The sequence below is a fragment of the Protopterus annectens genome, chromosome 4.part1 (genome assembly GCF_019279795.1).
Source record: "Protopterus annectens isolate FY-2018-M chromosome 4.part1, PAN1.0, whole genome shotgun sequence".
Lineage (NCBI taxonomy): Eukaryota > Metazoa > Chordata > Ceratodontiformes > Protopteridae > Protopterus > Protopterus annectens.
In genome coordinates, this window is record NC_056734.1 from 502,725,465 (window position 1) to 502,751,013 (window position 25,549).

The 25,549-nt window shown below is 40.0% G+C and overlaps 1 protein-coding gene across 4 annotated transcripts in view; it reads left to right on the top strand.

The window, feature by feature from the left end:
- The window catches only part of PIGX (phosphatidylinositol glycan anchor biosynthesis class X), a 462,292-nt gene that overhangs the window by 82,210 nt on the left and 354,533 nt on the right, over nt 1-25,549 (top strand). For all 4 annotated transcript variants that reach the window (XM_044070313.1, XM_044070318.1, XM_044070314.1 and 1 more), the window contains exon 3: nt 22,944-23,085. In XM_044070313.1, coding sequence (XP_043926248.1) covers nt 22,944-23,085 — 142 coding nt within the window. The remainder of the gene's footprint in view (nt 1-22,943; nt 23,086-25,549) is intronic.

The window sequence follows — 25,549 nt, forward strand, 5'->3', positions numbered from 1 at the left end:
ATGAGGAGAAACTCTGCTTCTAATGGATGGGGGAGCCTGTTCCAAAGAATGGAAAGTCTTTGAGAAAATATCCGTTTCTCTAACATGTACTATTTATGTTGAAAGTAAAATTTTAGTCTCTTAGTCTAGTGGTTCTGATGCTGTTTGTTTTGCGGATGTGCAAAAGATTCATCAAAACAGGGTCCAGGGATGCTTTGTTTGCTAGGCAAAAATCACTTTTTAGATTTCTGTATGATACAGAGTAAAGAGACTGGCTTTGGAAGTAATGACATCTGACCTTGTGTTTAATCTCTGTATTCCTTTTTTGTAAGAAGACTTTGACATTCCTGTTGCTGCGTGTTTGGTTTGCGATGGCCCTGATGAATGGCCAAGTACAGTGGTGTGACCTAACTGGACATGGATGCCATGCCCTTGCTTGTAAGTTGAGCAACATAGAAGGACTTTCTTACTAACTTGAGCACACATTTTGGCACATGTTGGTTAATGGTTGGGTTACTATCTACTCACACTCTTGCCCATCCCATGGGTGTGTCCACTGAAGCAAGGTAGAGGTTTTGATCACCTGCCCACATTCTGATGTCTCTAGGAGGTCGCCACTCCTAGATGGCTGGGCTTTCATCCCTCCAGCCCCAATCCTGGATACCTTTTTAGGATCTGGTGAAGCTCACCCGGGATTTTTTGATATTTTTATTTTTAATTAGTCCTCTCGAGATTTGCCTTTGTTATTGGGGGGTGATTGTGCTGAAGAGAACCTTTCCTTTGAGACGTCTGATTCCTGTGACTGTGAGACAAATAAGACTGCATGTGTCTTCCAGATATCTCTCCACCCTCGTGTCTGTGACTGTTACTGAGGACTCCCTATCCCCCTGCTTCCAAACCAGTGGATGCTTCATTTTGGTGAGACCTTCAGTAGAATGAAAGATACCTTTTAGATGGAGAAAATAGGAATTGTGTGTCCAAAAATGTAGAGGAATTTTTGGTCTAGTAGAACCAGGACAATTAGTCATACCTCCAGTCATTGAGGCCTTTAAGGATATTTCAGGTGCATCCCTGGGATGCGGCCATGACCCTCCTGCTTCCAGGAAGCCTGACCACTTGTGTAGTACTTGTGCAAAAACAAAACTCTCTTGTTATTTCAGGTTGCATGTTTCTGGATGCCAGTAAGGGGTCTAATGGAGGTCCAAGCAAAAATCTAGTTTCTAGTGGAAGTATTGAGAGATGCACTTGCTTCAATTAAAGGACAGCACTAGAAAGCTTGAGGATGGGCCCTTTGGGGAGAAGACAGTAGGAATATGCTACCTCCCCTCAAGTTGGTTGGCATACTATCAAGTGACTCTGGATAAATGTTGCAGGCTGCCAGCCACTGTACTTTTAAGTAAACTGTCATAACCAGTGCTTGGTCTTCAGAAGACCTACTTGGCTGAGGAATCTGTCCAGAAATAAGTGTTTGAGACTAGAAGACAGTGTGGTACTGTACAGTCCTATGATGCAATTGTTTTGTCCCTGGTGTGCCTTGGAACATCCGCAAGTACTCCACTGAAAGTTTACTGTTCCATCAGTGGAAGAAAAACTAACGTTCCTGTAATGGTCAGGCCAGGCCCAGGGGGGGAGGATGGCTTTGTAGAAGGAAGCAGCAGTCCACAAAAATCACAAAGTGATACGCCAAAGTAGAGCCATAAGGACGATAAAGTGGACTATTGCGGATAATAAAGACATTGTGTGTATTGTTACTATTTATGCAAAAATCCCAGAATTTCCAGACACTGGATATACAAAGATTGAGGTAAATTAGAGGAAAGAAAAATGCTTCCATAGGAAAATGTGATAAGCTTCAAATAAAAATTTGCGTTCATTAATGCAACAGATTTTTGAAAAACTGTATATAGATCAAGAAACTTTTGATCTGTTTGGAACGAAGCATCTGAGTGTGAAAATGTACTAGATATTTTTTGAAAAGTATAAAAAAAAAATGGATGGACATGGGAAAGATTTAACATGTTGCGATATTTATGCAAAGGAAAATCCGAATTAATATAAAGAAGGCAGCCCCAAAGATATTCTAATAGAATTATGGGCAAAGGCATCCAGATATGGAAAATCTCACAAAAAAAAAATCACAAAAATGGAATGTAGAAAAGATCAGTAAAGTAGAAGGTTAAAAAGAAAAAAATTAGAAGTTACGGAGTGCCTGCGGAGTTAAGGATTTAATGTAGGTCTAATACAGTTACAACATGATGGAGTGAGTCGTCCCAAGTAAGGAGAAGCAGGAAGATAGGAGACACTTGAAGAAATACAGGCCTGGGAAAGACCAGATTTAATATGGTATAATATTTATGCACAGGAGAAAGCAAAACTAACCAATACAAAAAGAGCAGCATCAAAGATATTTAGAGGGAAATCCGGATATGGAAAACTTTACAATACAAAAAATAAGGCGAAAAGGAGGCTAGTAACGGAGATGTCAAAAGAAATAGAAGTTGAAGTTATGGAGCATCTGCAAAGTGAAGGATTCCGTGTAGAAACCTAATGCAGAAAGCACCACAACATGGTAGAGCAATGGATATACAAATTAAGGAGAAACCAGTGGAACAGGTAGCAATTGGTCAGGTGCCATATCAAGATATTTTGGCGCCCTCCACAGGAAGCCAGTATAAATGTTCACTTGAAGCTAGACAAAAAGGGAAGGAACAAGAAACTGTGGAAACTCTGCAGTCCGTGTTGAGGAGTGACAGGCCAGTGAGTTCCCATATAACAGAACAACTGATGGCACAGGATGAAATTGAAGAAAAGGTGCCACGGGAAGATGCTAGAGAACTTTCTATAGAATGCCTGCAAGAAATTGAAAACAAGGGATGTGCCCTCAGTTTGTAAGAAAATGATGCAAGACCAGAGTTGCTTGATTTTTAATAGACCTGGATTGATTAACATCACTGAAAGAAATTAACTCCAGAAGTCTGATAAAATAACAGTAAATTAGGGCTGTCCATAGAGATCCATGTGATAGAAGTAAACAGAATATATTACTGTGCAGCTAAATTAAGTTCTACCACAAGAACGCAGGGTAATGAGGGAAAAGAAGGGGAGAAATCAAATACCATCATGAAGTATCGAACAGAAAACTATAAAGCAATTTGACGGCGTCACTTTTGGAAGACTATAGAAGAGGGAATCCAAACTACCAAAAGATAGATGTGATAAAAGCCATGCGCAGTATTAGAACAGAGCAGGATCTATCGTGCACTAAAAATTTCAGCACAGGTGGATAAACTTAGAAGATGCACAGATAAATATAAAGGAAAAATACAAAATAAGCTATTTATTGATGACCCAAAAAAGTTTTATAGAGAATTGGAGAAACAAGGTAAAAGGAATTGAAAAACTGACAAAGAAGAAATGGATGCATTTTGGAGAAGTATTTATGACTATCCTGTGGAAAGTGTGATAAGAGACCTTGGGACACAGAGACAGTAGTCTCTCCTTTGATAATCACATTGCCACAGTAGTTGGGGAAATCCTTCTACGTGGTATACCTAATCACAAATGGTTTCTCATCCAGGAAAAAAGGTCATTGTTCCCCCCTCTACTCGTCAGTCAGACCCATTATAGAATACAGTGCCCCTTTTGTTATGTACTTTACAAGACATAAACAACTGGAGAGTCCGCAGAAATACCTCGCACAGAGGATTAACGCCCTCAGATGCCCTACGCAGACAGTCTCAAAAAAACTCCAGCTTTACTCTGTCACATATCGCCTACTCAAAGGCCATCTCTGCCTAACATACAAAGCTATGTCCTACCCAGAGCTGTTGGACATGCTCCACTTAAAGAAATCCCAATCCCTCCGAGCTACACGCTCTTGGGACCTAAACCTTGTCACAACAATAAACAGAACATGCTGTAGGAATAAATTCCTGTCCCAGAGACTTCCCATACTCTGGAACAAACTACCTATCTATATCAAACAAAGCTCCTCATTAGCACTCAAGAGAAATATTGATGATTGGATGGGAGATTCACCCCGGGCATCGACAGGGGCACAAGAAAATAATTTTCTTTGGTGGAGAAAGCCAGGGTACCTTTTTGGCTAGGCTTATATAGGCCCTAGGGCCAATAGCCTAGTACCTGCCTATGAACACAATAGAGGTGCTAAATGGATAAAAGAAGTAAAGGAATAAGAGGTTTAAAGGTACAGGGTATGAAACTTGATGAAGTAACAGCCAGAGCGATTGAAACAAGTTAAGAAAAGCTTGTAATTGGAAAACCCTAGGCCCAGATGCAGTACCTAACTTTTGGTTTAAAGTATTAACTTCTTTGCACAAAGTTTTAGTCTTTAGTAAGAACTACTTATATACGCACACCAACCTGGCTAACCACCAGTAAAACAATGCTCCTACTTAGTGAAACCTGCAAGCTACCCCAAAAGTTATAGACCAATAACTTTCCTTCAGACTACGTATAAACTATACAATGGATTTGATGCCAACACAGTTTTTAGGCCTTTTAGAAGAACTCAATTATCACAATAGAACAGAAGGATAATAAAGTCATATGGAACAAAGAATCATTTGTTAGTCATAGTGAAGTATGGCATGAATTGTGGCATGGAACGACTACAAAAAAAATTTGATAGTATCCCACATTCGTGGATAAGACTGCTTAAGATTGACTACATTCCAGTGACCATGAAACAATGGCAGACCATTTTGCAGTTAAGCCATGATAAAGGACAAATTTATTATCCCAGGGATAAGTGACCATGAAACAATGGCAGACCACTTTGCAGTTAAGCCATGATAAAGGACAAATTTATTATCCCAGGGATAAAAATGCAAAGGGGAATATTCCAGGGTTGACCCTGTTGTCAGCATTGCTATTCTGCCTTTCCCTTAATACATTAAGCTGTCTGTGTAACAGCTTAGGCCATGGCTGTAATTTGTTTCCTAGAAAACAGTCTAAAGACCTCTCATCTTCTCTCTGTCTGATTTAAAACTGTACAGCTCATCAGCTGAGGAGCTGAAAGCACAGCTGCAGGTTATCAAATCTTTTTCAGATATTAGAATGTCATTTGGTCTTTGTGTGCAAAAGTATACTTTAAAGCAGGAAAACTGCAGCACCAGGAAAACGCTTGGGAAATGAGGCTCAGCAATAAAACTTGAACAAATGCGAATAAATCTTTAGTAAGGAAAACTTTAGAAGACTTAAATTAATCCTGAAAACAGTATTGACTTCTAGGAACAAAATCCACGCTGTAAACCAATTTGCTCTTCCTGTCCTAACAGTTTGAGTGAGTGACCCCAGAACGTGTTGGATAGATTAGATATTAAAACATGGATGCTTCATGCTCACCAAATGATATCTTGGTGTATACCAAGATTATGCATTCCCCGTTCCGAAGGAGGGATGGGCCTCCTTGAATTGACTACATTGACCTCACAAGACCCAAACGTAGTAAAAGTTTTGAAACCGGAGGAGAATAAATTTGATGACTTCTCTGCTTAACCTAGCTGAAGCATATCTGTGTCCAGCAGGAATGGGAATCAAACCAGAACGGGCAGCAACTGAATGTGCCAAAAAACGAGAGACTGTAAGGTGAAGGACCAGATGAAAAGGCAAGATGTGGAAAACTTGTATAGTTGCAAGCATAGAAAACTTCTGGAAGAACCTCCTGTTAAGGAGAGGTGAATTCAAACCAAGAGATGAAAGGTTAATATTTGCATTCTAAGATAGTGGACTTTAGTCCATTGAACATGTGGGTGAAACGGACAAATGTAGGTTTTGTAAAACAGAGTTGGAAACATTCTTGCGCTTCATTGCTGGTTGTGACATACTAATGGCAGGAGGACTGTATACTAAAAGGCATGATAATGTGGCAAGAATGTTGCACTGGGAATTGTGCAAACATTAGGGTATTGAAGTGGCTGAAAAACAATGGAAACATGAGCCACAAAGCATTAAGTCTACGTCGCATGGGATCCTCCATTGCCATCAGTTCAAAAGATAAATGCTAGAAAACTGGATATAGTGGTCCAAGTTGAGACAAAAATAGCATTGATCATTGTAGTCAATGGGTGTGGCGATTTCACTGTCCTGCTTTACAGAGAGAGACTAAGTTTATAAAATATCAGGATTTGCAAGCAGAAACTAGAGCAATGTGGAAGAACGATACCAAGGTAGTTCCATTGCTCCTACTACTATTGTGTCTTTAAGAGTCTACAATCATATTTGGATATGCTTACCAATACGTGTAACGCCATACAAATTGCAAAATGAAGGCACATTTCGGGTGCTGTGAACACTTTTGGCTGATATCAAGAAATTAGTATTTCACTCCACTTTAATGGTACTTTGACTTTGGAATGGAGTCCATTCCCATTATGGTATTAGAAACCCCAAAGATTTGGAGGTTGTGTGTGTGTGTGTGTCTGATATTTGTGTGCCAAAAAATTAGTAGCCTAATTCTTTGTAAAATGGAAGCAGTTACATGAGGCAAATGGGCTTTGAAAATATTATTTGGGTGTACAGACATAAGAGCCACAGCTCTCCAGTATCCTGGCATTTCCCCATGAAAAGAAAAGACTTTGTTCAACACCTGTTGCAAGATCTTTTGCTGTAGGTTGTCCTACAGAGGTTACCAAAATAGTAAAAGGCTTTCACTTGTCCTTCCAAGGAAAAGATGGGTCATGAACTTTTATCTTAAACCTGTTTAAATATGCTTCTAAAAGTACCAAATTCTACAGTGCTAATCCTGTATGCCCTTCTGTCACTCCTGTCATGACGCCTTCTTAATTTCCATGAACCTAAAGATGCTTATGTATCCATAACCAAGGAAGACTTGATGTGAAATGGAATTTTCCACTTCCAGTTCCCCTCCTTGCCCTCTGGTTGCTCTGCTACACAAAGGATGCTCCCTCAGTGCCTGGTTCAAGTGATTGTTGCCTTAAGACTAAATGTATCTGCATATACCTATATTTGGATGGCTGCCTGGTTCAGGCACTAACCATAGTGTGCTATAGTTCGCCTTGGCCTGCTTCTGAAGCCTAGAACACTCACTGTACCTGCTGAGAGCCATCTGCTGCTCACAAGACAGGTTTTGCTCCTAGGCATTCCATCTGGGTCCTGTTTTGCCAAGTAGTCTGCCCTGACCATTTACTTCACTTCTGTATCACTGCAAGACCAGATTACTTCGAGAGTTTTACAGGACACTGGCTTACATGATCTCCTTGGTCCTGATGGTCTCTTCAGTGTACAGATAAATAAAACTGCGTGACTGACTGCGGGTCTTTTGCAGCAGTACACTTGGTGTACAACCTAGGCTATTTGGCAATAGAGAAAATAGCTATGTGCTTTTGTATGATTAACCAGCTTTAATCTCCTATAGTTGCTACAAAATTATCTCCATTGTCGACGGATAATTACAGTGAACGCTGTTGTAAAACGCAGTAGTATTTTGAATTAAAAACATGAGGTCAGAAGTAATTATATGGGGCATGTTTGGTTGGTTAATGAAAGATTGGGGACTTAGCTAGAGGTTTAGAGAAGTGCTGTGAAGAAAGTGGCAAGCAAAGTGAGAGGGGAAGGTGCAAGTTTAATACAATTCTAGAGAAGTGGGATTAGTGGAAGACTACTGAAGTGAGTAGAGTATGATAAATGAACTGACATGGAATTTATAGTAGAATAGCAATATTACACCAGTGTGGTTCTGTGTGTGATGGCTTATCCATGATTTTCAAAACCTGTAACACTGAAAGTAGTCTGTTTTTAGTGTTTCTAAAAACTGTGATGGTGGGCTTGATATCTAGTGATTTTTATTTATCTCCCCCCCCCCCCCCATTATTTTGTTGCTAGTTTTGTGAAAGTGTTTTTTCAATGGCTAAAGTATGTGGTGGTCTAATAAAACGGTGTGGGTTTGAGTTTTTGTATGATTTTTGAAATGCGGGGTGTTTTTTGTGGGGGTGTCCTTCATTGAGGCGCTGAAGCTCTAATGTCAACATGGAGCCAGTTTCATTTGCTTAAAGTTAGGCAGTGATCTTCTGAGGGTGAAGAGAGGTGCGCAGAATAATTCTTTTATTTTCTCCGCAGCGGCTTTGAAATTTACATGGTTGAGGGATGGCATAAAGCTTGGAGACTTGTACATAAATGTCAGCGTGCTTAGATGCTTTTGTCAAAAGGTTCAATTATTTTATATGCTACTGAGTTGAGAACTTGTACGTGAGGCTTTCAATGCGAGTGGAAAAAGAGATTTTTCAAGGGTGTGGATGGAAGTGTTTTTGTTTTACATTAGATAATTACTGGTTAAGAGGGTCCTAGATATGTAGTGGTTGAGTGATCTTTACTGCTAAGTAGCATAGTTGAGGATTTGTTTTTAGGGTAGGTTTATTGTACATTCAGTTTCACAACAGTGTGAAGTTTGTATTCTAAAAGTTACATTTCTGTGTGTGATAAGACAATGCCATCAGCATATAGAGTGATATTTGGGTCAGGAGCCTGTCTTTCAAAGGAAATCTTGTGAAAATAGGAGTGGAGCTTGTACATATTCCTGTGGAGCTCCCATTAGTTAATAGTGGTTGTGTTGCTGGTTGTTAGCAGTAAGGAATAGGTTCTGTTAAGTATGTGAAAGAATCGCATACTTCATCTGAAAAATAACACTTCTGTGTGATAATTGAGATCTGTATACTCGAATGCTCAATTAACGTCTATGAACATGGCACCTGTTTGCTTATCTTCAAGAGTTTTTGTATATGCTGTTAGCAGGGTCCCTTAAAGTATGGGAAGTTTTTATCCAAGTGTGGAAATATTTTGGAAAATTTGCTGAAAAGTTGAAGTCTTTAGTACCCAACCCCAGTGAACTTTAACAGTTTGTACTTTAATTTGTATTTTAAACGTATAGGAATTTGCTAGGCAAGTGATCACGGGGACCAAAAAGATGCCTGGTGGTATACACATTAAGTATGCAAAATTAATTTCTTGGCAACCTTTTCAATGCTTTAATATTGCTCACTGCCTAAATCAAACAAGGATGTACATGATGATCCTGGTGTAAATTTGAATCAACCCATCCAGTGTCAAGACAAGCCTTAAATTTTGCCAGGCTAGTACTTTTGTTTGTCCCTGTAGTGGCAACTTATTGCATAGGCTAGGAAAACGTTGCTAGAGATCACTCACTCCAGTGAGTCATTTGTTTGTACATTTTAGGTCCTTCGTATGTAGTATGGGTGTTTTGTAGAGCCACTGGTTTTGCAAAGAAATAGGAAGTTCAAATAGGATTGGGTCTTCATGGCTCAAAAGGCAAGGTATAGGTTGCCTGTAAGCAACCTGTAGGCTACTGAGTAAAAGGTCTGCTAGCAGTTAAAGGATTTTAAGACTTCTTTTTAAAATTTTCTTTGTTAGATATCTTTGAGATGATTATGCTTGTATTTGTATATATAGATTAATTCTATGACTGATTTAATAAGGGGACGATTACGGTGATAGGATGACTATTTTGGATCTTGAATATATTCCCTTGGAAATTAACTCTACCAAATAGGAACTATGGTATAAACATGATCGAATGAGAGAGTTAATGACCTGTTCTTCATATGGATCACTGCTTAAGTAGACTTTGCTATATCCAGGTAAGGCTGTAATAGCTGGACAGCTTCCAGATCTTTCAAGGCACCTTCCACCTGCCGAAATCATTGGTCTGCTCGAGCTGACTAAAGTCAGGAAGTTGTGAAGGGGTTGGTGCCCAAACCTAACACCAAAGAGTGCAGGCTTTCAAGGATCGATAGTCTGTTTATGCTGTTCCAGTGGTGGATTAAGTTCCTGTGGAAGGGGGTCTTCTGTTAACTTATGATAGAAATTGTACGCTTCTGTACAGAAATAATTTTAAAGGTAGGAAAAAGTGTTCTTGACTGTCAGTGTGGGCTTTAATTACTTTTAAGCTGAGAGAAAAAAAGGTGCTCCTTGCAAAACTTGTGGTAAAGTTGCAGGCTTCAGTATTCAACTTTGCTAAAAGATCAGGAGGAGTCCAGGAACTTTTTTGTGCTTAAAGGTGTATATTTTTGTGGTAAACTTTGTGGTGTTTTACTTTTGGGGGCTGGGATAAGTGTTTAACAGGGAAAAAGGTCAAGATTGTTTTAACAACTCTAACAGACTACTCCTGCCAGGCTTCCCTAGGAATCTGACATATTTTGGCTTGACCATGGAATTATCCCCCTAGTTCTCTGTTCTTCATTACCTGAAGACTTTCAAGTGTTTCAACCGCAAATTGAATGTGAAAGGACAGATTCAGTTTTCTCCCCAGATTTCTGATTTGAATTCTGAGGAGAATGTGGCTTTGCCCAGTCCCTTTGGATATTATTTCCAAGAAACAAAATCCTTCAGACTGAATCAGTTTTATTTTGAAGTCACTGAAATTATTATTTGTATAATTTGATTGCTTCTGTGCATCAAGTAGCTACTCGCTGTTTGAAAAACATGCTTATGATTCTGCTAATGCCACTTCCAGGGTGGCTGCCACTAGAACTGTTTGTGAAGAGGTATGCTTGGTTACATTCTCAAAACCCTCCCAGAAGATGTCAAAAACGAAAGAATGCTTTTATCCTTGGCTAGAGATTCAATTTTGGGTCCATCTGCTGCAGAGGTCCTTCAAAAAAAAAAAATGATTAGGGGAAGATCTCATATTTTTAAAACTACTTTCTCCACTTTGCTAAGGAAGTTTAATACTACCCCTACAGCATTAGGCAAAATAACAGGTCCAGTAAGCTGCTGGTAAGCAAATGTTTAAAAAGCAACGGCGGGGGGAGGGGTTCTAAAAAAAAAAAGGGGGGGACCTTACTCAGAACAAAGATTAGCCTAATGAGTCTGTGACTATAAACAAGCCTCTCTCAAATATTTACTCCTCCCAAAGAAGTCTGAACCTTCATTTCTCTGGCAACAGATGGCGGAGTGATTCATCAGAGGGTACATATGGTAGAGGGGAGCCTCTTCCATCCCTATCAAGGGACTCACTCCCGCCATATGCCAGATAACTTTTCCCTCCTGTAGTTCAGAATCTCTCGTCTCTGGTCAGGAGTGATGGAGGCAGCCCCCCCCCCCCCCACACACACACACACACACACACACACACACTTTAGGGGGAGGGTTTTATTTAAGATTTTCTGGTACCAAAGGAGGAAGATACTTGCTGACGAGTTATGGGTCTCTCCCTTCTGAACCTGTTTTTGATGGTGCTCAAGTTCAAACTGGTGTCACTTCATTTTGTTACCCCTTATTCCCCATGTGCATTTTCTGGTGACCTTTTAAATTTAAAATCTATTCTCACATTCCTATGGACTTAGATTATAGATGTTGAGGTTTTCTGTATTACCCTTTCACCTCTCCACTGCTCCAAGGATATTCAGGCACTTTCTCTGATGGCCTGCTGCAAGGTACTTGCATTTTTCATTCTGTATCCAGAATCGCTCACTTGTGAAGGATGTCCAGACAGGCTAGAGTTCTAGGAAAACTTAGTCTTGTCTGACTCCTCTCAGGATTGTTTTACTGGGGTGTATCCTGGACACAACAGTTCAAAGAGCTGCTCTTACACAGGAAAAGTTGGGTATGTATCTTATCTATTCCTGAGTTTGTCAACTCAGATTACAATCTCAACCAAGGAATTTCTCGGGATTTTGGGTGTCATGGCTTCTATGATCCTGGAAGACTCTCATGAGAAATTCAGTGGTAGCTGAAAAAGTATGGTGTCAACATTCCCTAACTTTCTAGGTTCTGGTTTTTGTTTGTGAAAAGAGATTTTGTTGTGGAGGCTCTAGAATTCGGATTTTCCATTCTCCCTACTGCTCCAGCGCAGTCTCTCACTATACAAGTTCCATCTGACTTCACTTGAGGAGCAGTGTCTATGGGGAGAAAGAGATGTGACGAAACCCCATAAACATAAGGAATGTTGGCACTAATGATCTCATTGGTCCCCAGGATGTCTAAAAGTGGTGTAAGTAACACCACAGTGATGTAGTATGTAAGCAGGAGAAGCTAGATCGTATCCTGTGTTCAGACTAGCCTTGGTAGCTTGGTTATATAGCTTTTCAGCACAGTCTTATTCTTTAGACTTCTGGCATACCATCAAGGCAAAACTGTGGCAGATGAGCTGTGCAGAACCAGAACAGACCCTCAAATGGAAATTGATTCAGAGGGTCTTTAGATGCTCCCCACAGCTGGATCAATACTTTAATCATTTTGCCTCCAAGCACAGCAGTTTGTTGGTAAAATTCTGTTCCAGGACTCTATGCAAAAAGGATGGTAAGATAGATGTTTATGTTCCTGTATGATTTTTCACTCTTCACTCTTTCAGTTAATATCCAAAGTTTTTCTGAAGATTCAGGAGGAGTCTGTAAAATATCTTTGTGGTGACTCCCTTCTGTACCGGGCAACAGTGGTTCTCCCTTTTGGAATTGGCCAGGGGAAATTACCACAAGCTTCCTCAGGCTGGATTTCCTTACACAAGACAAAGGGGTGTTTGATAAATCCCAACCCCAAATAACTGCAGTTGACTGCCTGGATAATAGACTTGTAATATATTTTGGGTGCTTTTTCCCTTTGGTATGTACAGCAGGTAGCAATGGAGACAAGAAAACTTGCTACTAAAAAAGTGTATATTAGTAAGAGAAAAGTATTCTCTAGTTGGAGCCAAGAAAAGAACCAGCACCCATTCAGGCTAAGTATTTCTCGGGTTCTACGTTTGTGAGCTTCTCCTCTCAGGGTTGTTTTACTCCTCTTATGGCTCTCTTGTCAACCACTTATGCCCATGGATCCCCTTCTTGGAATCACGGTACAAAAATGTTTTGAAAGGAAGTGTCTCGTACTAAACCTCCCATTAAACAACTGGTTCCTCCATGGAATTTACAGTTTGTATTTTTGCTCCATTTGAAGCAGCCCAACTGGCTGACTTAAGGTATTTAACATGAAAAACACAGTTTTACTAATTGCTCTGACCTCTGCTCTAAGTAACATAGTGGCTTATTTTCCACAAAAATATAGGCCTTCCTAATCCATCATTTATGCCTAAAGTGATAGTATACTGCATACACCTAAAGTTTGAGAGATCCTTCATACCTTAGATGTCCAGACAACTCTGGTAGTATCTTGACAGAGCAAAATCTTTCAGGAAATCTGATCAGTTCTTCGTTCTTAGAATGGTAAGAAAAAAGGACAGCTTGTGTCAGAGCACACTATTTCCAAGTGGTTGTCTCATGCTGTTATCTTTTGTTATAACCACCATAGCAGTACTCTTCTAGGCAGGTTTAAAGCTCACTTTCCTAGAGCCTTGGCTTCATCTGTATTTGGAAAAAGTTGGATTCTAGAAGTATTCTGAAGGCAGCAGCTTGATCTCTGTTGTAAAATGTAAACTAGATTCCTTGATGAGCTTTGCTAGGACCATTCTCTAGAGGCTCTTGAACCCTCCTCCTCCCAAGTCCATCTAAGCTATGGTAATCTAGCCATGTATTTAAGGCTACTGCCGTAGTGGTCCATATGAAGAAAATAATGCAGACAGTTTAAACTTGCTGTAACTGTAGATGTTGGCATGATCTCTGCTGTAGTAGCTGCTCCTTCCCTCAAACCCTCTTAATTTTGTATGTTTTTATTGCCAGAGTGAGGGCCACTAATTTTGTTTTCCTAGCATTGTCCTTGGGGCTTTAGCCGCCTCCTTTGTGTTGGCATGAAAACTGTCTGAAGGGCTTGGTGCTCAGGTTCACTCAAGCTAAATGTTTGGCCTTCAGGAGTGTGCCCTGAAAGCCTTGGAAGCTGGCCATTTATGTGCTTAGCAGGATGTAACCTACATAGTTAAGGCTACTGTGGCAGTGTTAATTACATCTACTGTTGTGGTAAATTTTACTTTAAAGACAGGTATGTTACCATGGGTAGGTGATTTTGTTGTGATATACCTTAAATGTAGTGCTGACTAAGCTTTGCACATCACCTCTTCAAGGCCTCTGAATATTACATACTGTGGTACATGCTTATTAGGCACTTATTCAGTCTTAAATTGTAGTGGAAACTTATCAGCAAGAGAGGCACAAATATATATATATATATATATATAGGACAATTTAGTAACTGTTCTGTATTTAAACCTCAAATTCAGTATTTTATTCATATTGGGACAGCCTTGTTTTGTGAAATTTCTGGAACTGTTTAACAAAAAGGACATTTTATTTGTGGAACAATTTGTTTTCTGGTAGTAAAAGTTACTTTACAGTTTAGAACCAGTGAACTGGAAGGTTGTGATAAAAATGCAGGGGTTTGTCTGAAACAGTTGATAACACTGTGGAAGTTAGAAAGGAGAGAGACTTGTGGAATGGAGGTTGGAAGCTTTTTGGAATGTGAAAAAAAAAAAAAAAACATGGTGAAACAGTGTCGTTTTTGTGGCTGGTCATAAAGGGACATTAAGATATGCTGGCCAGCTTCAATCGTTTCTTTTGTGGAAACTTTTCTCACTTTAATGATTGTGACAAAGAACAGTGTAAACCGCATGGGGAGTAAGCACATGCACAAGCTGTATTCGGGCACACACAATCTTGTCTAACAAAAATACAGTCCGTTTTCGATGGATTGTCAAGAGCTAACAGTAAAAAAAATGAAAAAGACGGGGAAAGGAAAGAATGTACATCAAGGGCAAGAAGAAGCTGCGGGAGAGGGTGAACTAGGTGAAACTAGATGAAAATATGGAGAGGATAATGAGACTGCATGCAGGCATAGATGTCGGGAGAAGGGAATGTTGCTAATATTTTTGAAATTCTTGCCGGGGAAAAATCTGATTCTGCAGATCAAGGATTATACAGTATCAACACCGTAAGAAGGATAGGAATACTGGAACGGTGTGCTAATGTGATGTGGATGTTTTTAGAGGATGATGCTTCCTGACAAGTGAATAAAGACTTTTAAATATACAAATTGTGGACTGAAAATCTATATGGGACTTAATGTTCACTTCTGAGTTATGTTTTTTTTTTTTTTTTATAAAGTGGAAATAGGTGTAAGGATGGGAAGGTTAACTGCTGTGAAATGGGAGGTGGGGAAAACACGTTTGTAGAATTATAGCAATATATGTATATAACAAGGAAAGAGAAGGTCTTCAAATATATTAGATTGGTGGTTAACAGGAAAATTATAATTGCAGGGGACTTGTGATTTAAGTAGAAAGTGAGAAAGGAAAGGGTGTTTAAAAAAAAAAATATATATGTGTATATATATCTGGTTACGTTCATTTGATCAAAAACCCATTTGATCGAAGTTTCATTTGACTAACAACTAGTACTTCGGTACACTTTAAGGCAAATAACAGATTTGTCCCCTTCCTCAATGTAACTGCGACCCTGGAGTTGATATAGTTAGGGGGGTGCCAGTCCCCCACATTGGGGGGTGTGGGGTGAAGCCCCCCACCTACTTTGGTTTAAATTCTGTACTTTGTGTGTTCTTCTTTTAAACTACACTAGGTAGGGGGCTTCACACACCCCTAACTATATATATATATATATATATATATATATATATATATATATATATATAAATCAACTCCAGGGTTGCACTATATTGGTGAAGGGGACAAATCCCTATTATTTGCCTCAAAGTGGACAAATCCCTATTTGCCTCAAAGTGTACTGAAGTACTTGTCAGTCAAATGAGCTGTCTATCAAATGGGTTTCAGTCAAATGAAAGTTCGATCAAATGAAGGTAACCTGTATATATTGGAAGCAGTACAGGTGGTTAAACTGTGTGGATCAAAAGTCAGTGGGCTTGTAGAAGGGGCACTTGGATACGAAATTTATTATTTTTATTGTCGGAAAGTTTGGGAGTAGCATATGGTGCGATAGTGACCCTTTTTTTTTTCCCCATACCGTTTGGCAATATGGATGAAAGAGAGGGAGTATATTAAAATAGAAAAGGGAATAAAAATGAAAGGATTGCGAGAATTGGAGAGGTGGAAGTATTGCATGTATAAAAATCATGTAACCACAAGGGACTTAAACTGTCAATGTTGCCCCCCCCCCCCCCCCCAGTGGCAGGATGATGTAAGAAATGAAAAGAATATGAAGTATGGGAAAAATGTATTAAAGAATATAGGGAATAATACAATATTATGATGTGGAAAAAGAAATATAAAAAGCTTGGATTGACTGAGTAACTTAGTAAATGTACTGCATGAATGATTGAAGGAAAGGTTTATGAAGAGTTATGTAGTGGGTTATTTAAAATTTACATGGAAGAAAAATATAAATTGGAGACCCATAGCACTAAACACAGAATACATTTTTGGGAGAATGGAATGAAGGGTGAGGTATATTGTGGAAGAATGTATATATGGTAAGGAAGGATCTAAATAATTTATTGGTTGAGAGAGAAATTGTGGATAATATGTTACAAGGGAGGATGTTAAACTTATCAAGGCATTTGATACATTGGGACATGATGCTGTTTGGGATGTTATGGAGAAGTATGGAATGCATAATAGAATTGGTGTAAATTTGCCATTTCAAAATAATACAGAGCGAGTGTTGTGAATGGGGAGCAGAGTAAAGAAGTTTGAATCTTATGTGGTATAAGACAAAGCTGTCCCATGAATGGAGCATTGTCTGCACATGTAAAAAATGCGATAATGTATGAAGTGGCGTATAAAATAAAAGATGTTGGAGATGTGATGCAAAAGGAGGGGCGATTCCAGTAGTTTTGACATAGGTGTCTGTTTTTGCCAAGAACAAAAAAAAAAAATATATATATATATATATATATATATATATATATATATATATATATATATATATATATATATATGTATATATATATATATATATATATATATATATATATATATATATATATATATATATATATATATATATATATATATATATATATATGTATATATGTGTGTATATATGTATGTATAAGGAAAGCATTGGTTTGTCTGACTGGATGTTTTAAAGGAAATGGGAATGACCTTTTAATAAAGATGAATGTAAGGGTTTGGGTAATGTGGAGAAAATTGGGAGAGTCTATTTTTCAATGAACGAGAGGTGTTTGCTAGAGATAAGAACCTGTGGAAAATGATGCATTTATGATGCAGTGGGAAGGTTGAGTAAAAGGAATACGTCTTTTGGGAAGGTGATTTAAGGAATGAAAGGAATACGTCTTCTGTTGAAGTATAGATTACCACTTGGGAAATAGGTGTGTGTGGTGAATTCTGTGCGTGTGTGTGGTGAATTCTGTGCGTGTGTGTGGTGAATTCTGTGCGTGTGTGTGGTGAATTCTGTGTGTGGTGAATTCTGTGTGTGGTGAATTCTGTGTGTGGTGAATTCTGTGTGTGGTGAATTCTGTGTGTGGTGAATTCTGTGCGTGTGTGTGGTGAATTCTGTGCGTGTGTGTGGTGAATTCTGTGTGTGGTGAATTCTGTGCGTGTGTGTGGTGTGAATTCTTTATTAATATGGGAGAATGGCATAAAGTCAAATGTTTGTATGATGCACAATTTCTTTTTTGGGGAAGTGATTTTTTTTCATATGGAGTTCAAAATTATACCATGAAAGGAGGTATGTGTGAGAAGATTAACGGGACTGGGGTTACTAAATCATTTTTGTTCTGTTTGATTAAACTTGTAAGTAAAGGAAGAGCGAGAAATTTAATAGTGATGTTTAAATATAATTACAAAATTCTGGGAAATGAGAAAATAAAATCTATTAACATGACATATGGATACAAGGAAAGGTAGAAATATGTGGTATAATTATGTAAATCCATGAGAACTTACTAGAAGTGATTTAAAGTCAGGAGGGTAGTGTACAGAGAGTGTCAGGATTTCCTGTGGAGACTAGTAATAAGTTACCAGTCGAGGATTATACCATATAAAAAAGCTAAATGTGTGTGTGGTGCAGAACAGAACATGCGTGTTTTGCATAAAAAAAAAAAAAAAAAAAAAAAGAGTGATGAAACTTTGGAAAAAGTTGTTAAATTTAAATCCAAGCTTATCCATTTTGGAGCCATGAGGGTGTCTCAGCTTGTACCTTGACCCAGTAAGCTGACTACTACTGTTTCTTAGAGGTGTGTGAGCTCCTCCAGGACCATCAAGGACTTGGACTTAGATCAGCTGATGAGAATCTGCCATAGGCCAAGGTGGACCTGGACCATCCCTCCACCCAAGGGGTGGGGGGGACCTGTTACTCCTTCATTCCATCTCTCCATCAGTGACCATGGTTCTGACACTATTCTGTCACTTCTTTGTTGGTGCTGACAGCTTGTCTGCTTTCGGCACTGACCTCTGCCCTGATGCATTCAAGTCTTGTATCCTCCTGAGCTGCGTGCATCCAGGTTCCGATCCAAAGGTCTGGGATTGGGGTTCATGCTGAGGTTCAGAGCCGTTCCTGCCCTTGGGTGCTTTGGCTGTTGGTTTCTCATGGATATTTAGGTAGAGTTGAATCCATCCCGATCCTTTCATCCTTCTAGAGTTCCGGTTTCATATGAGCTGGCTTTGGGCAGCCAGCACAATTTCAAATGTGGGGCTCCTGTTGATGCCATTGTCATTGCTACAGCCACAAAAGAAGAGAACTGAGTGCATCTGTCCATCCTCCTGCACAGGGAATTGAGAGTTGGACCCGTTTTGGGAAGCGTGGTTGTGCTTCAGCTACATTTTGCCCTTTGTACGCTGAACTATATGGCACATTTGACTAGATTTCAGAGAGATGTAACTTCTGAAGTTTCCAAGTCTGGCATCTCAACTCTGTGGGAGACTCTGTTGGCCACCTTATAATCCAGCTTCATCCTTTGTGTACCTCATGCCAAATACAGTGGATGGTATGAATTTGACATCAGACACGCGCACTGAGATTTGTCGTCATGCCTGGATGTCCCTTTCTGACTTTGCCGACTGCTTCAAGGTGTCCTTTCTTAATGACACCTTTAATGGGGATCACCTTATTCTGTCCCAAAATTAAGGATACTCTGACAAGAGCAGACAAAAGGTCAAAGTGTCTGAAGTAGTGTATTTCTCCATCCCATAGAGGACCTTCTTTGGAAATTGGAGGGAAGGTTTGCCCAGGACTGTTCAGCCATGAGTGCTCCCCATGGCAGAAGATAACTTTAATGTGTGCCACCCTATAGGGCAGGGTAGCCTTCAGAGCCAGGGCTTCACAAGGCCTTTTTCTGGCAAGCCCTTCCAGCAACTCCTGATAAGTTGCTTAGAGTCTGCACTCTGGAGACACTTTTTGGGGTGGTGCTTGGATCTCCATACGCAAGCCTGGGAGGCCATTTCAGATTCCTGGGTGTTGTAATTTCCATAGGCTACTGAATTCCTTTTCAGGCTTCTCCAAATCTGAGATAGAAATCTCATCCAAAGAAAGGAGGCAGCAGGAGCAATTTGAAAGCTGTTATGAAACTAGTCATCCGTGCTGTCCCACCAGACCAGATAGGGTCTTGGGTCTATTCGGGATTCTTTTTGGTGCCTAAGTAAAACAGACATCTGATCCATTTTAGACCTAAGCAAATGTAAACCTTTTTGTGAAACTGAGTTCTGGATGGTAACTCTGCAATCCATTCTACCTCTACTGCAGAAGGATGTGCTCAGTGGACCTCAAAAGATGCCTATCATCACACAAAGGTAGAAAAGCATTCCAAGAGGTTCCTGCACTTTAGGCTGGGAGCCAGTCATTACCAATTTCAAACACTGCTGTGTGTCTCAATTCTTAGTTCCCTGGTGTTCACAAAGTGCATGGCAGTGATAGCAGCCTGTCTCAGGCTTCAGGGATTCTGATCCTGGACAGCTGGCTCTTTATAGCGATCACAAGAAAATCGGCCCCAGCACAAAACAAAATACAATAAAATGTATTGGAACAGGGTACTGGATGGAAATAATGTTAATAAAAAAACACAAGTATTAAGCACTTTAATCTCTACAAAAGTTAAACTTCATCAGAATGCATAGTTACACTCAATGACCTTGTTTAAATATCTTGCCAAACAATGCAATTGGTTAGCAATACAAATCACCTGTCCACTTTTCGCTTACTATTAATGACATGAAATCAAAAATGTCGTAACACCTAAAGCAGTCAGTCTATTTTCAAAAGCTTGTGCCAGTCATGCCACAATCTGTTTGCGACCCCCTTCAGTAGCAAATGTAGCAGGTTCTTTACCCTGCCCTTTCCAAAGGGCAGTCTGTGAGAAATGCTGTCTTGCATGCTTGGCCCCTGCGTCTCTTTCGCATGACCACCAGCACCCCTGAACCAGGCTTCTGCAGAAAGCAGCCAGTTGTAGTACAACTATAATACTCATAGTCCCCTTCTGGCCCAGACAAGTCCGATTTCCCCTGTCTGTTGTCTCATCGTTGTATTCTCTTGGGGTACTGGATCCCATTCTAGGTTTGACCCCCCCCTCCCCCGCAAAAGTAACCACCATGAAAAACTTCTCCAAAGCTAACCTTGGGCTCCTAAAAAAAAAAAAAAAAAAGGTGGCTAACTTCACTGCACCCATGCAAATGGAGAATAGCTGCATGACTGCCAAATCATACACCAATGCACTGTACGAACACTTAACACAAATGCATGGATCTCGCCATACCCAATACAACCAAGACACACTCCAAAAAAGGAAGCCCCTACTATAAACAAACTCTACAACAGGTGGAGGAAACTGATGCAGAATAAGGCAAAGTCCCAAGACTGGAAAAACTCCCTTATCAGCCTCAACAAAAAGTTTGAGACCCCTCATCAAATCTTCTAAAGCTAGCTATGAAAACAGAATTACAGCAGATAGTAAAGACAACCGCAACGCCTTTTATAGTTATGTAAAGAATCTCCATGGCAATACCCAGATTTGCTCTGAGCTACTTGTGCTATGGTACCTCCTATACAGAGCCAACAGATATTGCCAGTATACTGGCTGACTGATTCGGTGCCAACTTTACCCCTCTCCCCCACCAAAGGACCAATCACAATACCAGTAGATTGCCAAGCACCCAGTAATACTGCTGCACAGGTTAAAACAGCACTGCCCAAGGCCAAGAATACAGCTTCTATGGGATATGACAGTATCCCTGGCTGTGTTATACATGCACTAGAGAGTGAACTGGCACCTCACCTTGCGTGCATTGTTCAATCACAGCCTCACTCGGGCTTTGTCCCTACTGAATGGCGCGCTGCTACAGTCATCACTCTCCACAAAGGAGGAGTGTCTACAGACCTTAGGAACTATCGCCCCTGACTAGTCTGGTATGCAAAGCTATGGAAAGCATCATCATGGAACTAATAAACAAGGAATATAGGGAATCTCCAAACTCTGGATCCCACACAGTTTGGTTTTGTGAGGGGTAGATCATGCCTGCTTAACCTGGTAGACTTGAGTCGGTCACCAGAGCTGTGGATAAAGGCAAGGTGGTTCATACAGCCTACCTTGACCTGGCCAAGGCCTTTGATACCATTCCCCACTCTAGAATCCTAGAAAAACTCACTAAGCTAGGCATCAGCCCCTATATCACTGTTATAAATTGGCTCACAGATGGAACCTACAGTGTGAAAGTAGCTGCTCCGTCAGACTGACTACCAGTCACAAGTGGAGTCCCACAGGGTTCGGTCCCGTTTCCTCTCGTTCGGTATCTACTTTCTGAAGTTCAGGCCAACACGAAAGGACTCAAGCTGACAAAGTTCGCATACAACTGCAAGTTGGGAACTATTAACTCCCCAGTGATGTTGACAGCCTACAGAAGGGCCTTGCTGAGACCAAAGACTGGTGTCAGAACCATGGTATTAAGCTCAATGCCAAAAAATGTCGTGTAGTCCTCCCCTTTGGGGAAAAACAGGTTCCCATGAATTACCACATCGATGGTAGTCCACTGAACACAAGATGTCTGGGAACACAGGTTGAGAGCAACCTCTCTTTTGACCACCACATTGTAACTGTGGTCAGAAAGTCCTATGTGGCACATCTCATTACTAAGGGTTTTGTATCCAGGAAGAAAGAGGTCATTGTCTCCCTCTACTCTTCCCTCATTAGGCCAGTCATAAAGTACAATCCCCCATTTGGCATGTACCTCACAAAGAGGATCCTAGGCCTTAAACACTTGTCGTGTATGGACAGACTCTAAAACTCCAACTATTCTCTGTCTCATATTGCCTACTTGGAGGCGATCTCTGCTTGACTTGCAAAGCCATGTCTCACCCAGCTCTGTTAGAAATGCTACATCTAAAGAAATCCTGAACACTCAGCACCACATGCTCCAGAGACCTCAACCTCATTGCCACGATCATCAAAACAAGCTGGAGGGACAGGTTCATAACCCAGAGACTTCCCATACTATGGAATAGACTTCCCATACATGTCCGAGCACCTCACTGGTCCTCTTCAAGAGAATTCCTGATGAGTGGATGGGAAATAGAAATTTCACCCCAGGATCACTCCAGTGGCTCTACTCGACAGAGGCACTGGGAAAGGTTGGGTGGCACGATGCCAGGGTAATCCTATGGGCTAGGCTTGTAAAGGCTCCAGGAGCTCTGTAGTATGAGCTGCTTCGGGAAGAAATAAACTCACCAGAATTGTCCTTGAATAGTACTTGAACACAGCCTTGCAACTGTCATTTAGAATTGTGATTCAGAGCTTGCAGTACATGCATTTGGTGTCTTGCTTTTTTTTTTTAATGCCTGTTTCATTTTGCCAACAAACTCTGACATTGTGCTGCAGTTCTCCTGCACTGCACAATTCTTTCCCATGTAAAAAATGCTTAATTGAAAAGTGCATCTTTCAGAAAACTTTGTGGTAAGCAATATATTTTCAGTAGTTTGTATGGGATAGTAACTTTTAAAATGGAATTAAACTGCTGAAAGAATGTTCCCTGCACACACGGAACTGTCCTTAAATTTGGTACATGGCTAAATCTGCAAAAAAAGTTAGTCAAAGAAATAGTATCTTCAGTCAGCTAATTTGTGTTTCAGGGAGCTTCTGACTACTGTTAAACTTCGTACATTAACGAACACTGTTGGTGGCTGTAGTGTTTTGATAAAGGAGCTGCTCCCTGCAGGTCTGTTCGCAGACCCCTATCAACTGGCATCACTCCGCGAATATGGCATCTTAGAGGTGAGGGAATCCAGCTACTGTTTTTGTTACTGTTTTTCTTTGTCAGATTAACCTTGTGTGCATGATTTTACTTTATGAACACGCACATGCTGTCAGTATTGACGTAACATATTAATACGTACTATTTTATAAACCAGTATATAATTACTTTGCCTTGTCATGGGATCCCTGGCATGTTAATTGCCACCAGGGCAGGCTGTTTGTGATTCACAACAGAGGGCACTTGTATGTGGCAGGCTGTTTTGCAGTGCAATTTTGATGTCTTTAGTGTTAATATTGTAGGATAGAGTTGTTTCTCATTTCATTTAAATGAGACTGAGATTTGATACTTGGGTAGATGCAGATGGTGTAGTAAGTCAGGAGCACTTCATACTATTAGAGAGACTATTGATCTGGGCATCCTGTTTTCTCCAACTGCAGTATTTCCACTAATACTAGAACCAGAGACCTAAATCTTCACCGAGAGATAGATAAAACATGGTGTAGGGACAGATTTATAACCAGTGCCTTCTAAACTTGTTTAGTAAATATTGCCTGTTTAAGCAGCACAAATCAGTCTTATAAACTAGATGACTTGACAGGTATCCACAAATTTACTGCATGAGTGACTGTATGTAACTTCTGTGGGAGAAAGGAGGTACAGCCTGTAGGAGGCTCCTGGATGTGTGAATGGTCAGTGACTTTGCCAAGTTATGTCCATTGGTCTGGAACAGTCTTCCCAGCACACGTAGGACTGTTTCTGATCATTTAACATTTAAAGAAAAAAAAAAATTCTTGAACAGCATTTGTAGCTACATGTATAAATGAAGTATTCTGAACTGTGGCTAATGATGAAATGTCCTCCTCTATAATGACATATGATATGGCCGTAAATTTGTTAAAATTCAGGTTAGTAATTATTGTAATTTGATTGTACATTGGTGATATGCACACTCTCATGTGAAATTATCTATTCACCCCTTTTCCTCATTCTTTCTTTAAAAGTTTACAGTTGTGTACTTCAGATTTGTGATGGAATATTCTTGTACTTTGCCTTGTGCCAAGGTTATGGCTGGTTTTGAGCAGCTGATATGACTTTATCATAAAAATAAGAAGTACAGTTCATTTTGCCACATTTGGTAGACCGGTACCTGCTTCAGATAAAATCCACCAAGGCTACTAACTCTGGACAAGATCAAGGCTAGTAACTCTGGACAAGATCAAAATGAACACCACAGTATTGGCGTCAAAAACTGTTTAATGTTCGCTATCATCAGAAAGTCTTTCTGACGAAAGCTAACAAGTTTTTGACGCCAATATCCTGGTGTTAATTTTGGTCTTGTCCTGAGTTACTAACCTTGGTGGATTTTTGTTTTATTTGGTGGTCCTTACACCGGTCGCTTTGGGAGAGGCTTTAGTGTTACTGCTTCAAATATTGAAAGCAGCAAGCTGAATGTAGATGTTACTCAGTATTACCTGCTGAATGACAGACATTTGAATCGGTGGGCTGAACCGTGTTCTAGTTTGACAGTGCTTGGCAGTGATTATATTATCAACATTGTTTGTCGATTTAACCGTGCCACAGAAGATTTAGTGCAGTTATTGAATACACAAGTAGGGGTAAAAGTCTGGGATTTCCAAAAAATAGTGCTTTAAAATAGGTGGTGGGAGCTTTGGAATTTACCTGCAGGCTTTCCTAAGTGTCTGTGACCATAGGGTCCAAGAGCTGTGGCCACTGCCAGGTTTTCAACAATCTGGGCAAGTCCTCCACTGTGAGTACTGTGATAACCTTATGTCACAAACAGGTTTGGAAGTTGCTTGTATTATTTTGAAGAAATGTGTGTGAAGTGGTTTGGTCTAATTTAAACATCACACTGGATACAAAGCAATAATTGTTGAGAAGGTGTGATCTGTTTATACTTGAGTAATGTGAAAACAGTGTTACAAAAGTGTATTGGTCACTTTCAGAAACTCCTTTTAGAATTTCATTTCCCATTATAGTACTCATGATAAAGTTGTGAAGTACTTTGGGGGGGGAATGATTATAGTGTTCTTGGTTTTTTTTTTTTAACGTCACTGCTTACTCTCTCATTCCCTCTTATCCTACCCTCAAAATTATGTCATGGCAGGTGTTGAGAAGCAATTTACATAACTTTAAATTTGCCTCCTTTTAGAGGAGCAGCTTATTCCGTGTTTCTGTACTACATCGTTATGTGTATTAACTTTCGATTAAAATAACTTGTTTTCCTAGTATGTAAGAAACTACCTCTACGGTTATTATAGCAGTACAGTCGCCTCTACATTAATTTAGGTAGTGATGTGTTTTGGAATTCAGTCTCATGTTTTCACGGCAGGGATTTTTGGCTCTGAGGGGGAAAAAATCATGGCCTTCCTTAAAATAAAATGCAAAAACACACTTTGTATGTATCAAGAACTGTATAATCTGACATTGTATATGGTAAGGATGCTGTAATTCCAAAGCATT